General features: G+C 40.3%; 1 protein-coding gene across 4 annotated transcripts in view; it reads left to right on the top strand.

Moving 5' to 3' along the window:
• Positions 1-26,687, top strand: part of KIZ (kizuna centrosomal protein) — a 385,513-nt gene that overhangs the window by 239,600 nt on the left and 119,226 nt on the right. For all 4 annotated transcript variants that reach the window (XM_073628139.1, XM_073628140.1, XM_073628141.1 and 1 more), the window contains 2 exons: positions 6,790-6,867; positions 25,939-26,035. In XM_073628139.1, the coding sequence (XP_073484240.1) occupies positions 6,790-6,867; positions 25,939-26,035 (175 nt within the window). The remainder of the gene's footprint in view (positions 1-6,789; positions 6,868-25,938; positions 26,036-26,687) is intronic.

The raw sequence follows: 26,687 nt of genomic DNA, 5'->3' as shown, positions 1-26,687 counted from the left end.
TTTTTTTTTCTGTGCGTACACATGTATAAGATGCAGTGCATATATTTATGCTCCCCTTTTTTTCCTTTTTTTCTTCCTTTTTTCTCCTTTTTTTCCATTTTTGCATCTATGCATCTGTGGATGTCTCCTATGTGGGTATGCGTGTACACACGCATATATACCTATGATTCCTACTCTGTTTGTTATCTCCAAATATTGATCCGTTATTTTTTTCCCAATTATTTTTTATATTTATATATAATTTTTTCATATATAATTCAACTATTTATATATTTTTTATATATATGTGTATTTTTCAATATATATAGATATATATATCTATATATATAGATATATATATCTATATATATAAATTTTATATGACCTCTACATAAACCACATATTTTAACACATTCTAATATATTTTAATATCTTAGCATTTTTTATGGAATCTGATTGGAATTATCCACCAACTTCCCCCTAGTGGCATTTGCTACTGAGGATTTATGTATGGGTTGGCCGCTTTTTTCCTTTTAATGTTCCTTGATCTTAAGTCCCTTTACCGATATATATCTTTGTAAACGTCCAGCTGCATTCGTCTTGCCATTTTTCTTGTGTGCGGGCTGCATCCTGCAATGTCTTTAGGTTTACTGTGTAGCTCTGTGCCCATGTATTACACCACTTCCTGGGTTACTGCAGCACCGCCCATAGACCATAAGAAGCTCACCTTCTACTTACCTGTTGTCATTGGTTTCTTCAAGTGACTCTTTATTATGCCTCTTGAAACAGCCACGCCACATGTTCCGAAACGCATCCCATTTTGATGACATACTTCCTGTTTGCAGTCCATGCTGGTTGTCGTCCCCTTCCGCTGACGTAATTTCTGGGATCTATGCTCCATGCTAACTCAGATGGCGCAATTGCTTCACCAGTATTCCCAGAGCCTGGGGTGTTCACTTGCTGGTTATCTTGGGACCTCCTGCTGCTGCATATCATTATCCCTGGAGAATTGTGATACACTGGGACTTCCTGATGCCAGATCACCTGCTTCATATATCCATGATATACTTCTTCCTAATCTTGATACTGTAAGTGTTTTTTATCCTTCTTGGGGATATTAAAAGTTTTTATTTCTGCACTTAGAGGCGCCTTTTTTTCTTTTATCTATAATCACAACAGAAACTACCCAAATGACCCTGATCAAAAGTTTACATACCCCAGTTCTTAATACCGTATATTACCACCTTTAACAATAATGACAGCTTGAAGTCTTTTGTGGTATTTGTGGATGAGGCTCTTTAGCTTCTCAGATGGTAAAGCTGCCCATTCTTCTTGGCAAAAATCCTCCAGTTTCTGTAAATTCTTGGGCTGTCTTGCATGAACTGCACGTTTGAGATCTCCCCATAGTGGCTCAATGATACTGAGGTCAGGAGAATGAGATGGCCACTCCAGAACGTTCACTTTATTCTGCTGTAGCCAATGACAGGTCGACTTGGCCCTGTGTTTTAGATCATTGTCATGTTGGAATGTCCAAGTACGTCCCATGCGCAGCTTCCTGGCTGATGAATGCAAATGTTCCTCCAGTATTTTTTGATAAAATACTGCATTCTACTTGCCATCCATTTTTACCAAATTTCCTGTACCTTTGTAGCTCACACATCCCCAAATCATCAGTGATCCACCTACCTGTTTCACAGTAGGAATGGTGTACTTTTCACCATAGGCCTTGTTGACTCCTCTCCAAATGAAACGTTTATGGTGGTGGCCAAAAAGCTCAATTTTGGTCTCATCACTCCAAATGACTTTGTGCCAGAAGGTTTGAGGCTTGTCTCTGTGCTGTTTAGCGTATTGTAAGCGGGATACTTTGTGGTATTTGCGTAGTAATGGCTTTCTTCTGGCGACTCGACCATGCAGTCCATCTTTCTTCAAGTGACTCTTTATTATGCCTCTTGAAACAGCCACGCCACATGTTTTCAGAGAGTCCTGTATTTCACCTGAAGTTATTTGTGGGTTTTTCTTTGCATCCCGAACAATTTTCCTGGCAGTTGTGGCTGAAATTTTTGTTGGTCTACCTAACCGTGGTTTGGTTTCAACAGAACCCATCATTTTCCACTTCTTGATTTGAGTTTGAACACTGCTGATTGGCATTTTCAATTCCTTGGATATCTCTTTATATCCCTTTCCTGTTTTATACAGTTCGACTACCTTCTGCCGCGGATCCTTTGACAATTCTTTTGCTTTCCCCATGACTCAGAATCCAGAAACGTCAGTGCAGCACTGGATGAAAGATGCCATGGTCTGTCAGGAGTCCAGAAACTCATTGACCTTTGATACACACACACCAATTACAAGCAAACAGATCACAGGTGAGGATGGTTACCTTTAATAGCCATTCAGACCCCTTTGTGTCAACTTGTTTGCATGTTATCAGGCCAAAATCACCAGGGTATGTAAACTTTTGATCATTGTCATTTGGGTAGTTTCTGTTTATGATTTAAAAAGAGTAAACACAGTTGATTGATAATAAATGGCTTCAGCCAAACACTAACCTAGAGTGAAATAAATGTTTTTGTGTTATTCATATTCTCTGAAAAATGGCCAAGAAATCATAAATTCTGCCAGGGTATATAAAAAAGATTCTGAGAATCTGGAGAAATCTCTGTGCTCCCGGGACAAGACCGATACTCAATTATGCATGCCCATGATCTTTGGGTCCTTAGACGGCACTGCATTAAAAATAGGCATGATTTTGTGTTGGACATTACTGCATAGGCTCAGAAATGCATAGCCTAAGAAGGCCTACTGCATAGCCTAAAAAAAAAAGAGAGAAAAACAATAGCAAATAGCACTATTCCTCCCAGCACACACCAGCACTGCGGTGGCTTATGTGAATTAACCCCTTAACTTACCTACATGCACTGGATTTCTTCTCAGAATGATAAGTGGTTCAATGTGTAGATTACAGAAAGCTTTATGTCTCCAGATTACTCATGATAAGCAGGAAAATTTGAAAAGGTGGGCAAAGTCAAGAGTGCACAGCAATATCAAGTTTTATATATAAAAAAAAAAAAGCCTAAAGGAAAAGTAATTCAATGTAAATGAGAAAATTGAATACACTACAAACATTTTGAAGTTGTTTATGTGTTACTAAACTCAGGACCCTGCATTCACTATATCTGTTCTCCCACAGTACACAGAACATGGAAATGCAACTATATTAGTAAATATAAACTGCTAAATTCACTGTAGAAAAAAAACTGGTAACTCTGTGCTCCTCTTGTCAATCTTTATTAGCTACATAGCATAGATACAGTACAGAAATGCTACGAGGAAGGCTGTAATAGTTGAAACGTGTTGACATTTCTGTACTGCATCTATGCTATGTAACTAATAAAGATTGACAAGAGGAGCATTGAGTTGTTGGATTTTTTTCTACAGTGGATTGTATTGCATGGGGCAATGGACACCCCAGCCTGTGTAACGGTCTTCAGCATCTTCATTCCAGGCACAATCGGTTGAGCTAGGGTATGTTTTTTGTTTTCATAAACTGCCAAATACCTTTTCCCATCAGCAGTATCTAGCAATCTTGTGACTTCCATCAGTGTCGGGCTGAGCACTGGTTAAAGCTTGTAGGAGCAGTTATTCCCTCTGGACTGTCCTATGAGGCTGCATGACCCCTGACTTTCTGTCTGGACAGTGCTGATTGCAAAAAAAGAAAACTCTAGCAATACACACCAAACTCTGCATGTGCAGAGTGCACCACAAGTCCTCTGATTCCTGGCTGTGCCAGTAGATCTCAATAGATTTCTTTTGGGCTCCTCTACCTTTGTCTCCTAGTCCAAAGGGTTTACTGCACAGGTGTGGCTAAGCTTTCTATTCCTCCATCCTCACTAAACAGAGTGGATGGAGTGTTCTCCCCTGCTGGCTATTGTATTATAACTTGCCAGCACCTGTGGCTGTCCAAATACTTGAAGAATGGCTGCATCCGCTTGGATGCAGCTGCTGTTTGCCTGACCATTGCCCCACCCACCCACTCTTTTGACTTTCACATCAAAGGATAGCAGCGGGAGGGTTCCGACAATGCCACCCATGACTCAACTTTCAGCTGGTTCATTAGGAACCCGTAGAAATTTGTTTAATGTACGGAAAGCGTATGCCTTACACTTATAGAGAATAAAACAACCCCGTCCAACTATACGCAATTTGAAGACACTGCTTGACACAGGATATTGGAGCAACAACAATGAGGTGGTTAGCTGGGATAGTCAACCAGTATGGCCTCTGAACTGTTAAAATATTTATTTGCTTGACATTAAACTGAAGAACCTCTTTGCTCCAAGCAGTTTCTTCCTGCTGCTACTTGTACACTGGGTGCTGGAGGCTAACCAAGCCGTCCACGCTCACTATCCACAAGCTGAGATAAGATTTGCTGTATACCAGATAAATCACAAACATCCACATTTATTGTAAAGCATCTAGAAACATAGCAGTGACAGTCCCTCCCCTGAGACTGCCCCCTCTTACACATCTCACCCAAATATGACTAAGCCCGGACTGGGTGAAACATGTTGGAGGAGCCAGAATGTGGTAATGTATCTGCCATATTTTTGGATGCTTTACAATAAATGTGAATGTTTGTGATTTATCTGGTGAGCTGCAGCTCTTATCTTTGCTTCTGAACATTTATTTGCTGTTTGCAAAGCAGTTTAGGACTGCCCAATGCTGAATTTTTTATTGCTAAATATCATTAAAAATTGTCTTGGATGTTACAAAATTATAACAATATCTATAATATTACCATACAAGAATCTTCTACAATAATCTTATTAGATATTCTCAAATTACTGGCCAACAATTGTCCCACTATGGCCAGTATAATAGAGGGACATTTTCTCATTAAATGTGGGGTTAATAGGGTTGTGTTTTCCAAGCCGGTTAATATTGTGCTTTTTATATCTGCTTATTATTCCTTGTATGCAATTATTTTTAAATAGTAACCCACGCTGTAATTTGTGCGTGTAGCACCCTGCCATTAATGATCATCATGCAAGTATGTTGTTTACATACTGCATCTACATGACTTTAGGGCTTACATACGTGTGATGTGCTTTATGAGCACTCATTTTATCTGCTTTCTTTTGAATTGGTATTAAAATAGTGATTTATTTCAAGATACCCTCATTGCCTATTCCAATTCTAGTCTGTCTCTTTTTGCCTTGCTGTGCGTTTGAAGTTAGAGCAAAGCGCAGCAGGGTGCACCAGTGAGCCACAGCAAGAGCACCACATTGTCAATTAGTTTTCTTTCCTTGTAAGACTGACTGTTACTTATAAAATCTCACTATTAATTAATGGCTTGGAATGTATAGCGTGTACACTGTGCATTTTCCTAGTACAAAGTGCTTTAGAGATTTTTCTACTGGATCATCCAGGGATTTAAAAAAATGTTATCTAGACCGCCTGGTCATCTGTTCGATGTGTGTCCAAAGCATTTTAATGTTTAGCTGTTAGTGTGAGTTTGTATAACCCTAGCTTTAAGGTTAAGTGAGGAATTGGTGCTGTTTTATGTACCTTTAAGTACTAAACGTATTGATTGTCCTTTCGGTGTGGAAGAGAGCTGTTTGATTGCAGTTGGTGATAACCTTTAATGGACCAGGATAGTAGTTCTCGAGGATGAAATACAGATTAAAAAACCTCACGCAGGCTTCAAGGAAGCTCAGGAATTTTCCAAATTATATATACTTTATATAAGACTTGTGAAAAAAGTATAGGAAATAAAGATAAGTAGCATCAGACACACCTTCTATATCTATGGTAGCTTAAGGGTATTATGACCACTTGTCTCGATTTGTGACATTTACTTGTTATGGACCACCAGTCTTGTAGAACGAGTCAAGTATTGACATTTTGAAATGTACTTTTCACTGAAGGTAACCTTGGCTTATTATTTTTTTTCATCAAATGCTGAATCACAATAAATCAAACTAAATTACATTAAAGCTCAGTTGTGGCATTTGTGTTTGCAGCTCAAAGGTTTACTCCACAAGAGCCCGAGTTTCACCAGTAGAATTGTTGCTACAGTGCATACGTTCTAATTTATCAAACATTCCACAGAGGCAGCAGTGCCATGATTAGCAAGGCAGATCACCCAATCCTGTGCTAGTTTGTTCACCTGTGTGAAAGCCATTCAGCCCTTTCCCTGAAACTAGAGGAATGCATACAGCAACTTTCTAAATTTGAGATATTCATTGTTTCTTTGCACGGGTTCTATATTAACAACCACTTTATGGTGAAAAAAGTTTTCTGAAGGCTAACAGCAGTGTCCTTTAATTGGACTGTTGGACAGCAAACCAGCTGGGTACAGGAAGATATATTTCCCTGTGACCTAAACTCTATCAGCCACTCGAACTGTGTGCATGACAAGCTGCTTTTGTATTAAAAAAGTGGTGCCCAACCAAAGTTCTCAAGTGCTCCCAACAGGTCCTATTTTTAAGGATTTCCTTGAACTTGCATAGTGATTTTTATTAATGTCAATGGCTTGGTATTTATGACTGAAATTATATCTAAGGGAAATTCCCAAATTTGGCTTGTTGACAGTACTTGAAGACTGAAGAGGAAAACATATAAGTTCCTGAGTGCTCAGGTATAAGTAAAAATGTACTTCTCTGGATTACTATTTTGCTTTCTCAGATATTGGGCCATTCAGCCTAGTGAATGTACTGGCAAACACAGGGGTTTTATAAGCAGGGCAACTAAAACAACATAAATGGTTTGAACATCCAAACAAAAATTATTTTTTGTGTCTACCTGCAGAAAATACAAAGGAAACAGATCATGAAGAAAAAGAGGATGATGAAGATCTGAGTGATATATCCAACATTGAAATTCCTGGTAGGTAATAGTAAACTATTTATGTAGAGCTAAGGTGAGAACATGCACCCCTGTTGGGGTCTAGTGATACCCGAATTGCTCAGTTATCCTTAATTTCAGCATCTGCTCCGGGTTGAGCTCACTAGGAGCTACCATGTTTTGGGCCACACTTAATTCATCAATGTTACAGGTAGCCTTACTGACTAGAGGTTGACCGATATGGGTTTTTCTCTGGCCGATGCCGATGCCGATATTTAGAAATCGCGGTGTCCGATGGCCGATATGTGATGCCGATTTTTTTGGCCCGATATATTAGGCCGATTTTTTTTTTTTTTTCTTTTTTTTTCCCCCTTCATCTCATAAAATCTAACAGTTAGACCCCTTTCACACTGGGGCGTTTTTTTAGGCGTTTTTGGGCTAAAAATAGCGCCTGTAAAGTGCCTGTAAAACGGCTTCCCTACAGTCTCAGTGTGATATCCCGAGTGCTTTCACACTGAGGCGATGCGCTGGCAGGATGTCTTTGGAGTGGTGTATACCGCTGCTCCACCATTCCTGCCCATTGAAATGAATGCGCACCGCTGCCGAAGCAGCTGCAAAGCGTTTCGGCAGCAGCACTTCAGGGGCGCATTTAACCCCTTCCTCGGCCGCTAGCTGGGTTATAAGCGCCCCGCTAGCAGCCGAATAGCGCCGCTAAAATGACGGTAAAGCGCCGCTAAAACTAACAGCGTTTTACCGTCAACGCCTGCCCGCTCCAGTGTGAAAGCAACCTTAAGTAATAAGTGATACAGAAAATTTTTTACATTTAAACATTTATTGAACAAAACAAACCTCCAATCAGTTCACTTGTATGTATAATTAAGGCCCCTTTCACACGATCGGACCGTTCAGGTCCACCTGTCAGTTTTGACGGTGGACCTGAATGGGCGCTCCATGTTAGCCTATGGAGCGACGGATGTCTCCGCTGACATCCGACCCGGTCCGATCCGCTAAAAGCAGACGGATAGCCCTACGTCCAGGTCCGTCAATGGCGGATCGGATCGGGTGAGATCTGATGAAAACGGACATGCTGTCCGTTTTCATCCGATCCCTCCATAGGCGGCAGCGGTGCCTGACAAGCCCTTCCCCGCTCAGTGAGCAGAGAAGGACCTGTCATCCGCCGGCTCAGCGGAGATCAACGGAGAGATCTCCCGCTGAGCCGGCGGACCGAGGCGGACTCCGTGGAAGCGGAGTCCGCCTCATGTGAAAGGGGCCTTAGATTTAAAAAAAAATAACTATATTTTAAATATTAAATACACAAAAACAGGTAACCAAAACTTTTGGACGAAAAAAAATGGGCTAACTTTACTGCTTATTTTTTTTTTTAATTAGTGTATTTTATTTTAAAAAATTGCGCTTGAAAGACCGCTGCGCAAATACCGTGTGACATAAAATATTGCAACAACCGCTATTTTATTCCCTAGGGTCTCTGCTAAAAAAATATATATAATATTTGGGGGTTCCAAGTGATTTTCTAGCAGAAAATACAGAATTTTTACTTGTAAGCAACAAATGTCAAAAAAGATTTAGGCCTCTTTCACACGGATGATCCGTATGTCCGTTTTTCATCCATCCGTTTTCGGATGAAAAACGGACATACGGTCATCCCTATGGAGCGTCGGATGTCAGCGGTGACATGTCCGCTGACATCCGACCCCGCTCCGATCCGAAAAGTGTAACGGAGGAAAAACCTACTTTTCCCTCCGTTTTCGGATCGGATCGGATGACGACGGACACTACGGACCGTCATCATCCGATCCCCCCATAGGGGAGAGCGGCGCTCTGACAGGTCCGTCGCTGCACAGCGTGCAGCGATGCACCTGTCATCTTCCTGCTCAGCGGGGATCGGCGGAGCGATCCCCGCTGAGCCAGCGTGTGTTCACGGGGCGGATCATGACTGATCTGCCCCGTGTGAAAGAGGCCTAAGTCTTTAAATGGTTAAACTGAGAACTTCTACACACGGTAGTTCAGTCTATTGATAAAAGAACCTGAAAGAGCTACAAATGTATCTTCTTATCAGATTTGGCAGGCTGCCCAGAGGAGGAGAGAAGAAACCTTCAGACAACTTGCAATTGACTTCTATTACAGAAGTCATTTGCAAGTCCCGCTGAAGTTATAATCGGCTTTTTTAATCAGCACAATCGGCCGATGCCGATTAAGTAAAAAAAGCCAAATATCGGCCGATATATCGGTCGACCTCTATTACTGACCACGAGTCCAGAGTGGGATGTGTCAAAACTCAGTGCTAGAAACTGAATTAAGTTTGTGCATCATAGAGCACCCAAGATTTTAGTTTCCCAGGGGCTTCTTGGCAAACATCTAAAGATACACTATATTGTCAAAAGTATTGGAACGCCTGCCTTTATTCGCACGAGAACTTTAATGGGATCCTAGTCTTAGCCCATAGAGTTCAATATTGAGTTGGCCCACCCTTTGCAGCTATAACAGCTTTAACTCTTCTGGGAAGGCTGTCCACAAGGTTTAAGAGTGTGTCTATGGGAATGTTTGACCATTCTTCCAGAAGTGCATTTGTGAGGTTAGGCACTGATTTTGGACGCAAAGGCCTGGCTCGCAGTCTCAGCTCTAATTCATCCCAAAGGTGTTCTGTCGGGTTGAGGTCAGGACTCTGTGCAGGCCAGTCAGGTTCCTGCACCCCAAACTTGCTCATCCATGTCTTTATAGAGCTTGCTTTGTGCACTGGAACTAAGAGGCCAAGCCCAACCCCTGAAAAACAACCCCACACCATAATCCCCCCTCCACCAACTGATTTGGACCAGTGCACAAAGCAAGGTCCAGAAAGACATGGATGAGCGAGTTTGGGGTGGATGAACTTGACTGGCCTGCACAGAGTCCTGACCTCAACAAGATCGAATACCTTTCGGATGAATTAAAGTGGAGACTGCGAGCCAGGCCTTCTTGTCCACATCAGTGCCTGACTTCACAAATGTGCATCTGGAAGAATGGTCAAACATTCCCATAGACACACTCCTAAACCTTGTGGACAGCCTTCCCAGAAGAGTTGAAGCTGTTATAGCTGCAAAGGGTGGGCCAACTCAAACTAAAGCCTCATACAAACAGTACAATTGTTGGCCAACCGAGCGTCTGATTTTTGTCTTAAGGGCATGTGCCAGGATCTTGTCTTGCATACTAACAGTACACAATTGCAGTACAACAAACACGAACGTAGTGACATACTACGAGAAATTTCAGCTCTGGAGTGCCACCATTTGGGGCCCTTCTGCTTATTTCGTGTTTGGTGAGCATTGATTCCGAGCATGTGTGTTCGTAATTTTGACTTTTATGTGATGGATTTGTGTACTGACCATACGAAAATCTGACAACAGACCGTTGTCCGCCGAAAATTTACTAGCCTGCCATCCAACATTTGTTGGCCGAAAGTTGGACAACAATTGTCAAAAGGAGCATACTAATGGTAAGATTTTAGGACAACAGTCTGTCAACAGATAAACTCCTGCCAACAATCGCATTGTGTGTATGAGGCTTTAGACTGAGATGCCATTAAAGTTCATGTGCGTGTAAAGGCAGGTGTTACAATACTTTTGACTATATAGTGTACAAGTAAATATCTGTTATTTCTCAGTGTTACCTTTTTCAAATCATGTAAGAAGTTTAAAAAGAATTGATTAAAAGGGACAAGACAGGAGCAAAATGGACATTGTAAGAGATGAATAGCTAATAATTGTAAATTCATTTTATTGGTAAAGTGTCAGTTAATTCAAAATTGGATGGACATTTGTGAACCAGGTCCTGTTGCCATTCTTGAAACTGCATACATGAATTCTAGTCTGTTATAGAAAATTTTCAGATATTATTTATCTTAGCACTTCAGAACTGGAAAACTGGAACACAAGTTACAGTGCGGAAAACTGTACTGGTTTGAATGGACCCTCATTTTTCTCATTCCTTGTGAGCAGTGTCATCGGTGCCAGGTTCATTTTTTTTTTCTTCTCACTTACTGGCAGTAATAGCTCCACAGTTTTGAACCAGCACTTCACGTTTCAGCCTGAAATAAAGACCTGTGGCAAAAAAAAAAAAAAAACATTAAAAAACCTGATACCTTGTTTCACAAGCCACTCTGGGTGCCTACAAGGTAGATCTATTCTTCACGAGAGAAAGCCCTGGATCTCCACAAAGAAGGGAACTCTAATGTGTAAAATGTTGTAACCTGGTCACGGCCTTTCCTCTCCCATCTTCAGCACCTTACTGTCAACCAATCACAGTGATGGGTGGTCTCCCTAACCAATAGTGAGGTGTTGCAAGTGGAAGAGGAAGAGTCAGAACCAGCAACTATGAAAGCTGGTTTCTGTTTGCAGGTTAGTGCAGCGTGCTATTTGGGGATCATGTGGCTGTCAAGAGGAGACCAGGCATGGTGTCCAAGCATACAGAGCTTCCTCCAGTCTTTTCTTTTTTTTGACATTTACACTTTAAGACATGCACACACAGGCACAGAAAGCAGAAATAAGCTGCTAGAAAAGATGAAAAAAAAAGATACTGATATTCTAGTTATGTTACATATGAACCTAGTTTCGAATCATGTATACTGCAGTTTATTATCCCAAGACATGGCTTTGTATACACCTGTGAGAGCTGCCAGTGCTTAGTAAAAACTTGGCACTAGCAAGCAGTGTGACATTAATGGCTTAATTTGGTGGCTTTGAAGTGAGAGGTCACCAGTCCCGGCTCAGATTAATACACAGGCCAACCTAAACAGCAGGAAAAATCCTTTCATGTTTTCGAAGACTTTTATGTAGTTGTTTTGATTTTTAACAAAAAAAAAAAACAAACTAATAATAATAGTAATTATAATAATCATGTTGCGTACATAAATTTAGTAAAATATGCCAATTTATGTATGCCTTGTTTTCGGAAAACCCAATTTGTCCAAAACTTTTAAAAATAAACAATATTTCTTTAATAGCAATAGCTTTGTGTAGGATTAACAGACAGATTTACTCTAATAATCCACTTACATCACTTTGCTAGCGTTGCCAATAAATTGGACCAGATATAAAGCTTCCTTTGTGCCGTGTGTCTGATCGGTTTGTCCTTGATTTTATGTATCTTACTTGTGTCTACTTTTCTTTATTTAGACAGTTTATGTGCTCAGAGTATTGTGCAAGGTAAAGAACAACATCAAAACAGATGTCTTGCCATAGCATATAATCATATAGTTTATATAATCATTGGTTTCCTTGCTCAATAGCTGTTGGTTTGCCAATAGGATTGTTTTTTTTTTTTTTTTTTAATTCTTAAAAAAAAAAAAAAAAAAAAACAAACCTCCACTGAGCTTTATTTGTATAGAAAATGTCTAGCACGTTGTTATAGAACATCTTTTATGGTATTTTACTGTTCATGGTATTTTTATGCCTTTAACTGCCAGGATCCAAAAATGTAAGTTTTTACTCCTAAATGTGGTCACTTCTTCTCAGCTAGTTACAGCTGGGTTCATCTAAACTTGAAAAAGATATTTTGCTCCCAAGAGGAAACTTACAATAGAAAATATGCAGTCTTTCCATAAAGTTTTGGGGTGTAATGCCAGTGAAAAATGTTTAGGTAGTTTTGCACTTAGTGGAGAAGGGTTAGAACTTCTGTCAGATTTGTATTGCTATCTGAGACGATTTTTCCTTACTTTCATAGCATTGTTGCAAGAACAGTAAGCAAAGGAAACATTTCAGCAAAGACTCTTATAGCAATAAAAAATGGGGGTTCAGCCTTCCCCTACTCTACTGAAAACAGTGTTTTTCTTGGTGTCTGGGGACCAGTTGGAGATGTCACCTTAATGGCGTTGTCACTGGCACTGGCTACTACAGCTGACTGCAAGTGACACATGGAACTCTTCTCCATTTGTCTCTGTGCTGCTCACCAACAGTGACCTGATCACCTTCGTCTGCCAGACCCTCTCCTGCTATCCAGCAGCCTAGGTCCTGAGTATTTAAGGCCTAGCTATATGCCCCACCCTATTTACAAAACGTGAGATCCAAAACATATGTGGAACAGCCCTGCTGTCCTAGGTGGCTACAGTCATGGTTCCGGTGCTGCCTGCATTATGCCCCCTGCAGTGTCAGCCATGACATTCTGGAATTTTCCCTCTGTGTGACTCAATGCCATCTTCTCAGTCTTCAATGGCTCCGCCTGGCATGACTTCTTGGTTCTAATAGAGAAGGGTTTCATCACCCTCGTGCTGGATTTTATGGGCCAAATAGCACATTTGATTGCTGACTCTAGCTGCATAGGTCATAAGCTTGCTAACACACCATCCCCTGCAGAATCCTTAACTGATCAGCCTGCAACCTCTGAGCCTTCAGCTGCCTCTGAGCCTTCAGCTGCTGAGACTCTTTCTGATGCTGTGTCTGTTATGTCTATAATGTACGACCCTACACTGGAGGAGTAGCAGGCCTCTGCCATCATTCCTAAGTTTAAGATTGTCACAGCTCTTTTTGATGCAGTATGCACCCCATTAAAGCTTGAGAATCAGCCTGGAGCTTCTATCAGTACCATCCCCAGTCTAAGCTCCTTTAGGACCCCTAAGACTGGCAAGGCTTTCTTGGTGCACCCACTGTTCAAAGTCATTGTTTATAGAGACTGGAAGAACCCTTACAAGCTATCTATCTCTCCCAAATGGCAAACTTGTGCCCATTGCAGGCATACTTTGCTAAAAGCCTGTCTTGGCCGAGACCTTTGTCTGCCAGACTCTAGCAAACTTGGCTAAGGTCATCAGAAGGAATCTTATCACTATTACAGTTCATCCTTTGGTCACATAGGTGTTGGAATGCTCATGTCTGCTACAGTGTATACAAGTTGTTAAAGGTTTCCTGTCTAATTGTCCATAGGAGTCTCCTATCCGTGAACCTGGGAGGACTCTCTGGCTAAAGTGGGTGTGCTATGGAAGTGCTTCCTCTGAATGCTCTTTGAGAGAAGCTACCAGAATGGACCTGCATGGAAGACCTTCATCAAGGATGTCACCAGGGTTAAGGTTACCCATCTGCCCCAGTAGAAGCAGCCTTGGACTCAGCCTGGGAAGACTCACTCCTCCTCAGTGGCTAAGAATAGGTCCTTTTAATTACTTACAGGCCTCAATCTCCAAAGCCAAGCCCAAGCCTGGCTCAGAGTCCTCCTGCAAACCCTGGCCTTCCAAGTCCACTAAACCCTTGGATACAGTAAATCTTCTTCAGCACGAGGAAGCGCCCCAACTTTCCAAAGGAGCTTTGGACAACCTACATTGATGTATGGGTGCAGGTGGTTTCCAGGGGCTAGATGCTACCAGGGAATGTCCAGCTCCCTCCCTGGTTCATTACACCCAACCTACCTATTTTAGTTCACATATTAGCAGATATCGATGCAGCCTTAGTGTGTCATTGCTGCAGTCCCTGTGGCAGAATGGTTCCAGGGGTTCTACTCCAGCATGTTCACAGTTTTCAAATATAAAGGGACAGTATCCATGCAAGGTCATCCAGTGCCCAGGGTGAAGATAGAACACTGTGCCTCTGAATGGGTGAAGGGGAGGGGGCTAATAGAGGCATGCAAAGTGTGCTGTGCCTAAATGTATCTATTATTTGTGAAATGTGCTGAAATAGTACCAATACCAGCAGCAAAGTGGAGAGTTTAAAATTGTTGCCCAAATATGGAGCTAACAGTAGCTTACGAACAAATGTCCCAGCCTCGGTGGTGTCTGTGGAAAGAAAAATGTTTTAAGGGATCAAGCGAACAATGACAAGGCAGTGGCATACATCTACCATTTGGAAGGAAGCAAATATCTCACCACAGCAAGAGAGGTAGTGCAGATCTTGTCCTAGCCAAAGCTTCCTATTCCAGACTTGTCTGCTGTTTACATCCTAGATGTGGAGAATTAGCATGTAGGCTTCCCCAGCCTACGTCCCGGCTTCCTAATTCAATAATAAACTTTATCAAAAACACAAAAGGCTCCGCGCTTAGGACGGACAGATAAAGAAAAAAAAAGGTAGGAGTGATCCAAAAGGGGAAAGAGAAATGAGAGAGGGGAACGGGAAACAAAAAGAGGAACAAGAAGAGAAAGAAAAAGAAGGGAGAAGACAAGTTAGAAAAAAGAAAAGGACAGAGAAGAAGGTGTGCTGCCTCCCCTATTTAGACCCATGAAGGGCTAAAGACGCTTTCCTGCTCTTCCTGGTTTCGGTTTACCCATGGTGTAGTGTTGGTTTTTATTTTATTTTTGTTCCCATATGGGGATTAGTTTATTTTAATAAAGCCTTTTTAATACATATTACACTATGAAGTGATATTTTTTCCTATGAGGATTTTTTTCTCTGGCGATTCCCCTTCTTGGATGTGGTGGTGGAAGCTGCTATGGATGATTGACCTGGGATTCCTGGGATAGAGGAGAACCATACTTCAGCAACCACGGGACACCATCCATGAGGACGGCATTGGAATCTTATAGTGCCTGCCACCCCTGTAGGGGTACTGGGAGTCGGTGAGTGGGGAGCCAAAAGGGGGAGCACAGTCACGGATTTCCTTCTTTGTGGGCACCACAGTCACCAATGCAGTTGGAACTTTGTTCTGCTATCCACATAATTTTTTTATATATAATTTTTTTTTTGATTAGACTTTTTGAACATTTTATTTTTTCTACTGGTTTGCATTTGATATCAACTGTTGGAGCACGTTGGACTATTGTCAGAGATTGCACATGCACTATATATATTAGCATATAATTGGTCAGCGCTTTATATTTATTCACAATTGGTCAGCACTCCACACTTACCCACTATAGGTGGATGGGATGTTTTTTATCAATTGTTTTTTATTAATATTTTTCATTCTTTCACTTCTTTGAAGGTATTATTCATTGTATGGGCAATGAGATTTGTGTACACTAGTGGTATTTAACTTTTTGGTGTATGGTATAGTATTATTCACTTTATTTAATAATATACCCCCCATAAGGGAGCGCCATTAACGCCCACCAATACTTTTTCACAATAATAAACTTTGTTTATCACCAGGTAAAGGGATCCTCTTTCCAGAAGTAGTGGAAGCTCTGGTGGTTCCATGCAATCAGTAGAGCCTGATCTTTGCCGGTCATCCCTGAAACACTTTCCTCATCTACTTTGCAGGATAAAAATTGAGGACATTTCAGTGGTCCTGATAGCTCCAGACTGGCCCAGACAGATGTGGTACTCCAAACTGATCAGACTCCTGCCAGACTCTTCATGAGCTTTCCTAGATCATCCCGATCTTCTGTCACAAGGGACGGTTACGACTCTGCTTAACAGCCACTGATGTTAACAATATGGTTGTTGAAGCCCAAGTTCTGGGGTTTTGTGCAGGGTGTTTCCCATGAGGGTCTCCTTGTGCACTCCCATGTGAGTCCTTGGGTTCCAAATTAAATTCTCTTGGCACTTCAAAAGCTGGTATTTAAACCAATCAGGCATATTCTCCTTTACATTCTCAAACACAAAGTTGTGTTCCTCATTGCCATCAACTCTGGCAAGTGTCTAAGCTGGCGGACTTATCCTGCAAAGAGTCCTTTCTGCCCTTACACAGGGATAAAGTGGTTTAGAGGTCAAAAAGTTCCTTCCCCTCTTCCTAAGATAGTTTTAGTCCTTCACCTCACATCATTCTTTCATCAGTCTGTCTGACTCCAGTATATGAATGTAGTTTGGTTGACACAGGTTTACCCAACAGTAGCTGTGCTGAATCTCTCTTTGTCATTCCTGATGTTTCTTGTTCCACCATCATCCAAGCTTATGTTCTCAACGATCAGGTCCCCACCTATGAAGGTGCTTCACTAGATCTGTGAGCTCTCCTTGGGCTTTGCAGCATCAAGCAACTGTTTCTTCGATTTTTAAGACTGAAACCTTCTTTTCACAGGTTTTAACAGGTGATCATTCAGGCCTCTTCTGATGCCAGGTTTGAGCTTAATGTCTTTAATGTGTGTCATTGACCTGCAGGCAGTCCCCAGCTCTGTTGTTTTTATTTATGGGCCTGTTAGTGTTTTTTTGCTGTTGCCCACCCCTCAGTTGTACTGCCTTTGGATGTCCCGATAGTCTCTGAATTACTGTGTCCCTTAATGTACAAATAAGAAAGAAAATTATGTTTTTGTACTTACCATAAACTCCATCCCTTGGAATCCATGTCTCACCCCCCTGTGTCTATATTTTTACCATGGGTACTGCTTTCCCACTAAACTGAGGCATATTTGGAGTAGAAATGATTATACTGGGCTAGCCCACATTTTTTTTGCTTGTTTATCAGTGTCCAGGCCTCCTGTGAGTAACAGTATAACTCTACAGTCTCTGAGTTCCCTGTCCAATGGACTCCAAGAAATGGATTCTTATGTAAGTACAAAAACCTAATTATGTAGAATAGTAAATGATAGTCAGTATTGTACAGTATATGTGCAAGTTAAAGGAAACAAAAAACACAAAATTAATTAGTATAGAGTTAGAATTGTGAGGAGAGGCCTTCTTCAAAACATATAGCGGAATTCCTAACCAGTAATCACATAGAAGAAAACTACTAACTGTTATTTAGGTGCTGCCTTTTGCCAGCTGTGACTGCTAACATAGAGAAGGCTGCACACCAAATTTGTAAATATAGCAAACATGTAATTTTCTGGTCAGGTGCGTGAGTTTTATTAGCAACTTATTCACAAAATGGGCATACATACCTTTTTTCCCTAAGTTTTTTTTGTCCTGCCACAGGAGATTACAGTTTGTCTTCCTCCTCTTCTGTACTCAGCAGTGGGCAGGTCCTGAATGCTGCAAAGAACATGGTGCTCATGACATGACATGGCTCTGTTCCCCAGAGCTTTCTGCTGTGAGTCCATGGTGGCTTTGATTACAAGCTTCTATGGGGTGTACCCTTGATGCCCAGCGCTATTCAACCCAGAAGAGGGGAGGGGAGACTGGTGAGTTTGCAGGAGAGAGGGGTTAAGGCAGGGTGACTGTTGCAATCAGCTCACTTTTTTTTTCTTTTTCTTTTTTTTCAAACACTGAGCTACTTATATTTAAATTAATCAGATAAGCCGAAGTTGGGGTTTAATTTCATTGGAAAATGTCTGGTGTTTATTAACCCCAGCAACAGATTCTCACAATTGTATTTTGTATGTTCAAGCCAGGAAATCGGATCATTTAATGCTCTTTGCACTTCTGAATTGCTCATTGCTTGCCTTAGTATGTCATTTGTCTTTTGGCTTTAGGACCGTTATTTTTTTAGTAAGTATAACTAGATTTTTTTTTATCAAGTTTCATACAGCTTGTTAAAATTTTTAGACTTTTCCTGAATTTTGTATTTCTTATTTTTTCTTTGTTTGTCTTACTTGTTAATAATTGTTATCAATGTTCTGTTACAGGATTACAATTCCATACAAAAACCTCTATTGGGACTTTGAAGGCCACCAAACCAATGGTCTAAAAATCTTCACTTTATTATATACAAATTTAGGATTAATAAATGTGAGCAATAAAAACATATTCCAGAACGTAACTGGTTAACCTATGTGGTATTCCTGCTCTTAGCCCAGATCAGGCTTATAACATACAGTGCCTTGAAAAAGTATTCACACCCCTTGAAATTTTCCACATTTTGTCATGTTACAACCAAAATCGTAAATGTATTTTATTGGGATTTTATGTGATAGACCAACACAAAGTGGCACATAATTGTGAAGTGGAAGGAAAATGATAAATGGTTTTCAACATTTTTTACAACAATGTGAAAAGTGTGGCGTGCATTTGTATTCAGCCCCCCTGAGTCAATACTTTGTAGAACCACCTTTCACTGCAATTACAGCTGCAAGTCTTTTTGGGGATGTCTCTACCAGCTTTGCACATCTAGAGAGTGACATTTCTGCCCATTCTTCTTTGCAAAATAACTCAAGCTCTGTCAGATTGGATGGAGAGCATCTGTGAACAGCAATTTTCAAGTCTTGCACAGATTCTCAATTGTATTTAGGTCCGGACTTTGACTGGGCCATTCTAACACATGAATATGCTTTGATTTAAGCCATTCCATTGTAGCTCTGCTGCTGTATGTTTAGGGTCATTGTCATGCTGGAAGGTGAACCTCGGCCCCAGTATCAAGTCTTTTGCAGACTCTAACAGGTTTTCTTCAAAGATTGCCCTGTTTTTGGTCCCATCCATCTTCCCATCAACTCTGGCCAGCTTCCCTGTCCCTGTTAAAGAAAAACATCACCACAACATGATACTGCCACCACCATGTTTCACGGTGGAGATGGTGTGTTCAGGGTGATGTGCAGTGTTAGTTTTCTGCCACCCATAAGGGTTTTTCTTTTAGGCCAAAAAGTTCAATTTTGGTCTCATCTGACCAGAGCACCTTCTTCCACGTTTTCTATGTCCCCTACATTGCTTCTTGCAAACTGCAAAAGGGAATTCTTTTGGGTTTCTTTCAACAGTGGCTTTCTTATTGCCACTCTTTCATAAAGGCCAGTTTTGTGAAGTGCACGACTAATAGTTGTACTGTGGACAGATTCTTCCACCTGAGCTGTAGATCTCTGCAGCTTCTCTAGAGTTACCATGGGCCTCTTGGCTGCTTTTATGAATAATGCTCTTCTTGTCTGGCCTGTCAGTTTAGGTGGATGGCCAATGTCTTTCTAGGTTTGCGGTTGTGTCATACTCTTTCCATTTTCAGATGATGGATTGAACAGTGCTCCATAAGATGTTCAAAGCTTGGGATATTTTTTATAACCCAACCCTGCTTTAATCTTCTCTACAACTTTATCCCTGACCTGTCGGGTGTGTGCCTTGGCCTTCATGATGCTGTTTGTGCACTAAGGTTCTCTAACAAACCTCTGAGGGCTTCACAGAACAGCTGTATTTATACTGAGATTAAATTACACACAGGTGGACTCTCTTAACTCTTTAGGTGACTTCTGAAGGCAATTGGTCCCACTAGATTTTAGTTAGGGGTATCAGAGTAAAGGAGGTGAAATGCAAATGCACGCCACACTTCTCACAAATTTATTTGTAAACAATTTTTAATATCATTTTTCATTTTCCTTCCACTTCAGAATTATGTGCCACTTTGTGCTGGTCCATCACATAAAATCCCAATAAAATTAATTTATGTTTTTGGTTGTAACATGACAAAATGTGGAAAATTTCAAGGGGTGTGAATACTTTTTCAAGGCATTGTATAACCAGTATATTAGTGATCATCTAGAAGTTCATTTGCTGGCTAACCCAACACATTTCAAATTTTCCTTTTCTTGTTTTCCCTCAGAGGTGAGGGCATACCACACTGAAATAAACAAAAAGACAATTTTTCAAGATTCACTATTGCAACATGCTAAAACTCCAAAGTTGTCATCTGTACAGCACTTAAATTCTCATTTACATAATTATAACAGCCATATTATACATGAATACCAGATGTCCTCTCCTTAGACTGAAGGGAACAGTCTTTCCCGCTGGCCACACCATGGGCACACAAGGACCACACTGGCCACATACACACCTAGAAATAATATATAATTAAAAAAATATGTAAACACTAGAAAAACTCCTTTAAAGGATGTCAGCTTATTATACCCAATGCTAGAAACGGTTGAGAGTATATGATAATGATACTTGATTGTTCCAGAAAACGTGCACAGTATGCACACAGGAAAATGGTATCTGCCTGTGGACAGACATGTAGCTAAGATACATAATTATGATTATTATCAAGATGCCAACAGAGAAACTTCTTGCCCTTGAGAGAGTTTATATACCCCCAAGGGGAGGGGATTGGGGATTGGAACAAAATGTTACTCCAGCTTAAATTACATTGGATATACCTCAGGGCAGCTGTTCCCCCAGGTATGAATGAAGCAATGAATTACAAGCCTTTTTTAGAAGGATTTACCTCTGGTAAAACTGATTAAGTATTGCCTTTGGACAGAGTGGTCCCTGGGGGTTTGAATTGACTTGGGAAGGCTAACTTCTCTGGTGTCACATTGGTACATGGATATATATAGGATAGAGTGAATTTGGAACTATAGGGAAGGAGATGTTTCTATGCTTGGCTTTGGTTGGGGGGCACTGCTCCCCATGTTCTGCTGCATAGTTGGATACTCCCGGAATGAAAAGCCCTCCTCCTCATCTCCCCTTTTGGACATATTGGGGGGGTGGGCTTGTATGTTCAGCCACAATAAGGTTTGTTGCCCTTCCTCGCCAATGTTGGTCTGTTGACCCAGAGGGAGGCAGGGTTACCGTCTACTTGCTCACTCTATCTTCTCAAAGTGCTGCAATGGAGAACACGGTAACCGTGTTAGCGGCATCCCAAAAGTGATGTCTGCTTGGCATGATGGCGTTATTGCACCGTACTTGGCTTTGCTACCGGAGACGCAGTAAACCACAGATACTGCACTATTTTGTCCCTCCACAGTGAAGGCTTAAAGGACCCTGGAACTTTTAAACTTTTTTTTAATTAATAAAGTATGTTGTTGATTAGCAATTTAATCTTTCCCCATTTGGAGAATCTGGCAGGCCTAAGAGGACAGACTAGAGATTGCTGAAAGACCTAGTCTATGAGATTGCTTGTAGTTTTACAAACTTGAAGTTTGTAAGTAAACAGGTTACATTAGTTAATTCAGGCCATTTTGGATGTTGCAGCTGATGGGGAACATTTGACATCAGTGGATCTAAGTGGGAATCCAGCAGCATGCCTCTTGCACCTGATGGGGATAATATTCCGGAAATACAAAAAATCTCTCACTATACATCTGGTGAATGCAGCTAGAGCTTGCATTCCTTCACTCTAGAGGCAGTCACAGCCCCCGACCAAGGTCCTGTGGTATGCCAAAGTAAATGATGTCTTACGTATGAAGGAATTAACTGCCACCCTGAAAAATACTGAATAATACTGGGGAAGTCTTTAGGGAGCGTTGGAGGCCATGGAGATATTTCACCTGTACAGATAGTTACATGCAGACTGTGGCCCAACCTTCACCGGCTTCTGGTCAAGCTACCAGTTAGTTGCTTCTTGGCCTGGGGATAGTTGGTAGTGCCTGCTCATTGGAGGGTGATCCCCCCCCTGTTTTCTTGTGCTTCCTCCTTATCCCTTCTTTCTCTTATTCTTGTCTGCTTCTTTCCTTGCTCCTGATTTCCTAATCCTGCTTTTCCTTTTAGACTAGATACTCCTTTTACAGTGGATTTCTCTGATCCGCGAATTGGTTTGCAGTAATAAAGTGCTACCGTTCTCCTGTGCTTGAACTATGACCGGGAGATAGTTCGTTCCTTACTGCTATACTTCCCAAATCTTTTAAGTACACACTTTATGACAAGTCTAGATTAACCTCTTATCTTGGCTAGATTGAGTATTGATATATGGCAAACTTTTTACGCTGCAGAATCTCCGGCTATGAAGCCGCTGTTGAAATCTGGGTTTGTAAATTATGATGCTTCTGTTTTGTGGTGTTTTATTGTAAATTTTTATTTTTCAGTCATACTGATTGGTTTTACATTCAGATGTTATATTTGTTTATCTATTTTCATAAGATGACCGGCTGTAACATTGACACGTTCGTTATGTCTTATATGAGTAATGCTATTGGCTATTGTCTATACATTCTTCTCCAACTTTTTGTTCTTTTTTTTAGCCATTAATAAAAATGTAACTTAAAAAAAATATCTGATGGGATAATGAAGCAATAATGGGTACCCCTAGGTTTTTCCAGTATAAAATAATGATGTACTATTATGTATCCTTAATGTTTTCTGGGGACAATCAAGTAGCATTATCATATACTCTCACATAAGACAAATAATTCAAACTGCTGAACAGTAGCAAATACTCATCAAAGTGGCGCTCCTGTCAATTACTAAAAAATGACTGGCTAGTATATGTACATCACCATATACGCATAATAAACATTGAATAATAGAAACAGGCAGATGATGGTGAAGAAAAGTCTATAGTGGACACAGTTGGTGGTCTTAAACTTGTTGGTGATGAGTGCACCTTTCACCAAACTCCTCTACACCGTGCTCCACACACCCTGCTGGGGTTCAAACTTGCCAAAACCATAAGAATAACAGGCCTCAATCCTAGCCATGTTGGTAAGCCTCAGGAATCCAGGAACATGGGAAGAAAGACTCCACATATTACAGTTCCGTTTGACCATTTATTAAGATTTTTAGATTAAAATTCAATGTTCCATGACACTCTAATGGTTCCACTTTGGTCGTATAGCTCAGTGTCAGTGTTGGAGTTTAATGAGTCACTCTGAGAGCCGGAGATGCCGGAGGTGCTTTGGTAGAGATCGTAATGAACTCAGCGTACTACACTTCCTCTTTCCGGTTTACTCACTGAGTTCGTGGAATGCACAACGTCAATAACGTCACTTCCGGTTGTCATAAGATCACACACTGACGTGTTTCGTCATTACGACTTTGTCAAAGGGTGTGGTCTTACAGCGAGGCATCCCAGAATTTATCTAACAATTTCACAATTAAGATTAACTCATTGTGAGCCTCAAACCACTCCATTAGAAGGTGCACAGTGGCCTTGGCTATATTTTACTATTAAGTTGTCAATATCTCAATATCAAGTTAGTAAAAGTCGACACTAAGCTATATACCATTACAATCTTAGCTTATATCATGTCTAAACATATATATAGAAACAAAACAGATTAAAAAAAACTCAAATCCATTATTTATAATAAATCATTATCTTATTTCCTTATATAAATAGTATATAAAAATATCTATTATACATCACGATATCAATCCAGAATCCATTTAATGTTAAATAAATATATATAAATGTATTTAAAAAAAAATATATATATATATATATATATATATATATATATATATAAAACTAAAAGATCAAGCCTAGTTTTTATCTAATTAATATGAAAGAATTAAATTAATATGTAGCTACAAAAGAAAATGTTGCAGATATCAGACTACATGATGGCAGAAAACATCAGTAATCACTGATACAAGTAATTATTCTAAAGGACACCCATAACGGAGATAGAAAAGTGGCAAATTTATAAAGGCCACTAATCGTCACTCTTTCCTTCCAAAGTAGCAGATTACATCATGATTAACCCATACATTTTACAAATTCCTACCATTGGTATATAGAATTACCTGAACCTAGTAGTCACTAGGTCACGCAGTTTATATCCAGCTCTATGTTTAACCCTTTAGGGGCAAGAGTGTCTATCAAAAAAATCCACTAGGTTTCTCTTTTAGAGAGCTCTCTCACCAAATTAGAACCCCTCCACACAGGTTTGATATGGTCTATACCCCAAAATTTAAGACCAGAGGGGTCTTGGCTATGATGTAATTTAAAATGAAGAGACACGTTATGATCTTTAAAACCAATTATGATATTATGTACATGTTCTGCTATTCTTATCCTCAAAAGACGTTTAGTTCTCCCTATATACATTAACCCGCAAGGGCATTCTAAGGCGTAAACTACATGGGTCGCGTTACATGTAATAAACTGTTTGATAGTGAGCGCCTTGTTATTCAAGGTTGAGGAGAACTTGTCTACCCCTCTCATGGGTCTGGAAACTTCCTTGCATGCCTTGCATTTTCTGCATGCGAAAAAACCATCTTGGTCCCAGAAAGATTTCGGCTTGGAAGGTCCACTACCCTTTTCACTATGAAATCGCCAAAATTTGGAGCTTTCCGATGAACTTAGGCTTGATGGGAAGTTCTTTTTTTAAAGTTTTGTCCAGACACAAAACATGTCAATGGGTATTAAAGATATTCTCTACCTCTCTGAATTGTGAGTGAAAGGATGATATAAACCCCCATTCATGGTCTATATTTGGAGCACGCTGTGGAGGAGTTTGGTGAAAGGTGCACTCATCATTAACAAGACCACTACCTGTGTCCACTATAGACTTTTCTTCACCATCATCTGCCTGTTTCTATTATCTAATGTTTTTTATGCGTATATGGTGATGTACATATTCTAGCCAGTCAATTTTTACTAATTGACAGGAGCGCCACTTTGATGAGTGTTTGCTATTGTTCAGCAGTTTGAATTATTTGTCTTCTGTGACAATTTACGATCAATGTTTTAAGTGGTTGCTACTTTTTATATATTTCTATGCATTTTATTTATGTTTTAAATTAATATCTGTGTTGATGCTACTTATGGCTCCATAGCGCTGAGATAGGAAGAAGTGGGTATTGTGATATATTTTTTTCTTCCTGTTTTAACATTTATTATCATATACTCCCAATTGTTTCTAGCATTGGGTACTTATAATAAGCTTATCTCCTTTTAAAGGAGTTATTCTGGTATGTATACATCAACTTATTTACATTACATTATTCCCAGGGGTGTGGGTGGCCATGTGGTTCTTGTGTGGCCGTGGTATGGCTGGCGGGAGAGACCGCTTTCCCTACAGTCTAAAGAGAGGACATCTGGTATTTGTGCATTATATGGCTGTTGTAGTTATATGTTTATGCGAATGGAAGTGCTGTACAGATGAAAATTCTGGAGTTTTAGCACAAGTTTTGATAGTGGATCTTTATTTTTTTTTAAATTTATTTCAGCGTGGTATGCCCTCATCCCTGAGGAAGAATGAGAAAAAAATGTAATATGTGTTGTGTTAGCCAGCAAATGAACTTCTAGATCAGGGATATGCAATTAGTGGACCTCCAGCTGTTGCAAAACTACAAGTCGCATCATGTCTCTGCCTCTGGATGTCATGCTTGTGGCTGTCAGAGTCTTTCTATGCCTCATGGGATTTGTAGTTCTGCAACAGCTGGAGGTCCGCTAATTGAATATCCCTGTTCTAGATGATCGCAAATATAGCGATTATATGTGAGAGTACTACATAATGTGAAATTATAATCTTGGTTAGCCAGTTACATTCTGGAACTTGTTCTACAGCATATGCTGTTTTTATTGTTCACATTTATTAATCTTATATTTGTATATAATATAGTGAAGATTTTTAGACAATTGGTTTGGTTGCCTTCAAAGTCCAAGGAGAGGTTTTTTCTATGGAATTCTAATATTGTGAGGATGGTGGCAACCTCTGTACACACTTGAAATCAACTTTCTATTTTGTTTCAGGATTAACGTCTGCCAATATACATTTAACAAGAAAACCAACAAGCAAGCAAATCTCAGAGGCAACCATTTCGTCTAGCGAGTCAAGCCCAGAACATAGGTAAATAACGCTTGTACAATGAAATATCAAAAGGCATTATTGCTTTAAAGTGGACCTGTAATTTTTTAATGAATGTCTAATCTAACAGTACTGCAGAAGTGCAGACACCTTATGATCCCAGTACATATATCTTTGTGTCGGTATTCCTGTGGTGCTGTCTGTATACAAGGGATTTCTGGCCAAAGTGTCATTAAGCCTAACCCCACAGCACTCAACAGTTCAGAGCCCAAATCCCTGTTAGCCATTGAAGTTTTGCCATTGCACTGTGAATGGAAGCTGGCTAGACATGTTGACTTTGGCAGAAGTCGAGGCCTAGCCTTAACTGACACTATAAGACACTCATTAATAGTGAAAAGTAAAAAATGCGGTTGAAGCGTATTTATAGTTAAAATGTAAAATCATATATTCGTTTCCACCTTGTATTTTAATTCTTTCTAGCCTACTCCTATTTAATCTGAATGATCATGAAGTTTCTAAACTTTTTGTGGAGTCTCACACATTTACTTCCTTGAATTCTGTGACACATATTCACTATGCCCTGTGAGTAAGCACTGTTGTGTCACACATTTCACAGAGCCTGCAGTCTGAGCTACATGAGCTGCTGAGGAGAACACATACAGTGCTCAGCATAAATGATTACACCCCTTTGAAA

This window comes from Aquarana catesbeiana, linkage group LG04, assembly GCF_042186555.1.
Source record: "Aquarana catesbeiana isolate 2022-GZ linkage group LG04, ASM4218655v1, whole genome shotgun sequence".
NCBI classification, from domain to species: domain Eukaryota; kingdom Metazoa; phylum Chordata; class Amphibia; order Anura; family Ranidae; genus Aquarana; species Aquarana catesbeiana.
This window is presented reverse-complemented; position numbering and strand designations above follow the sequence as displayed.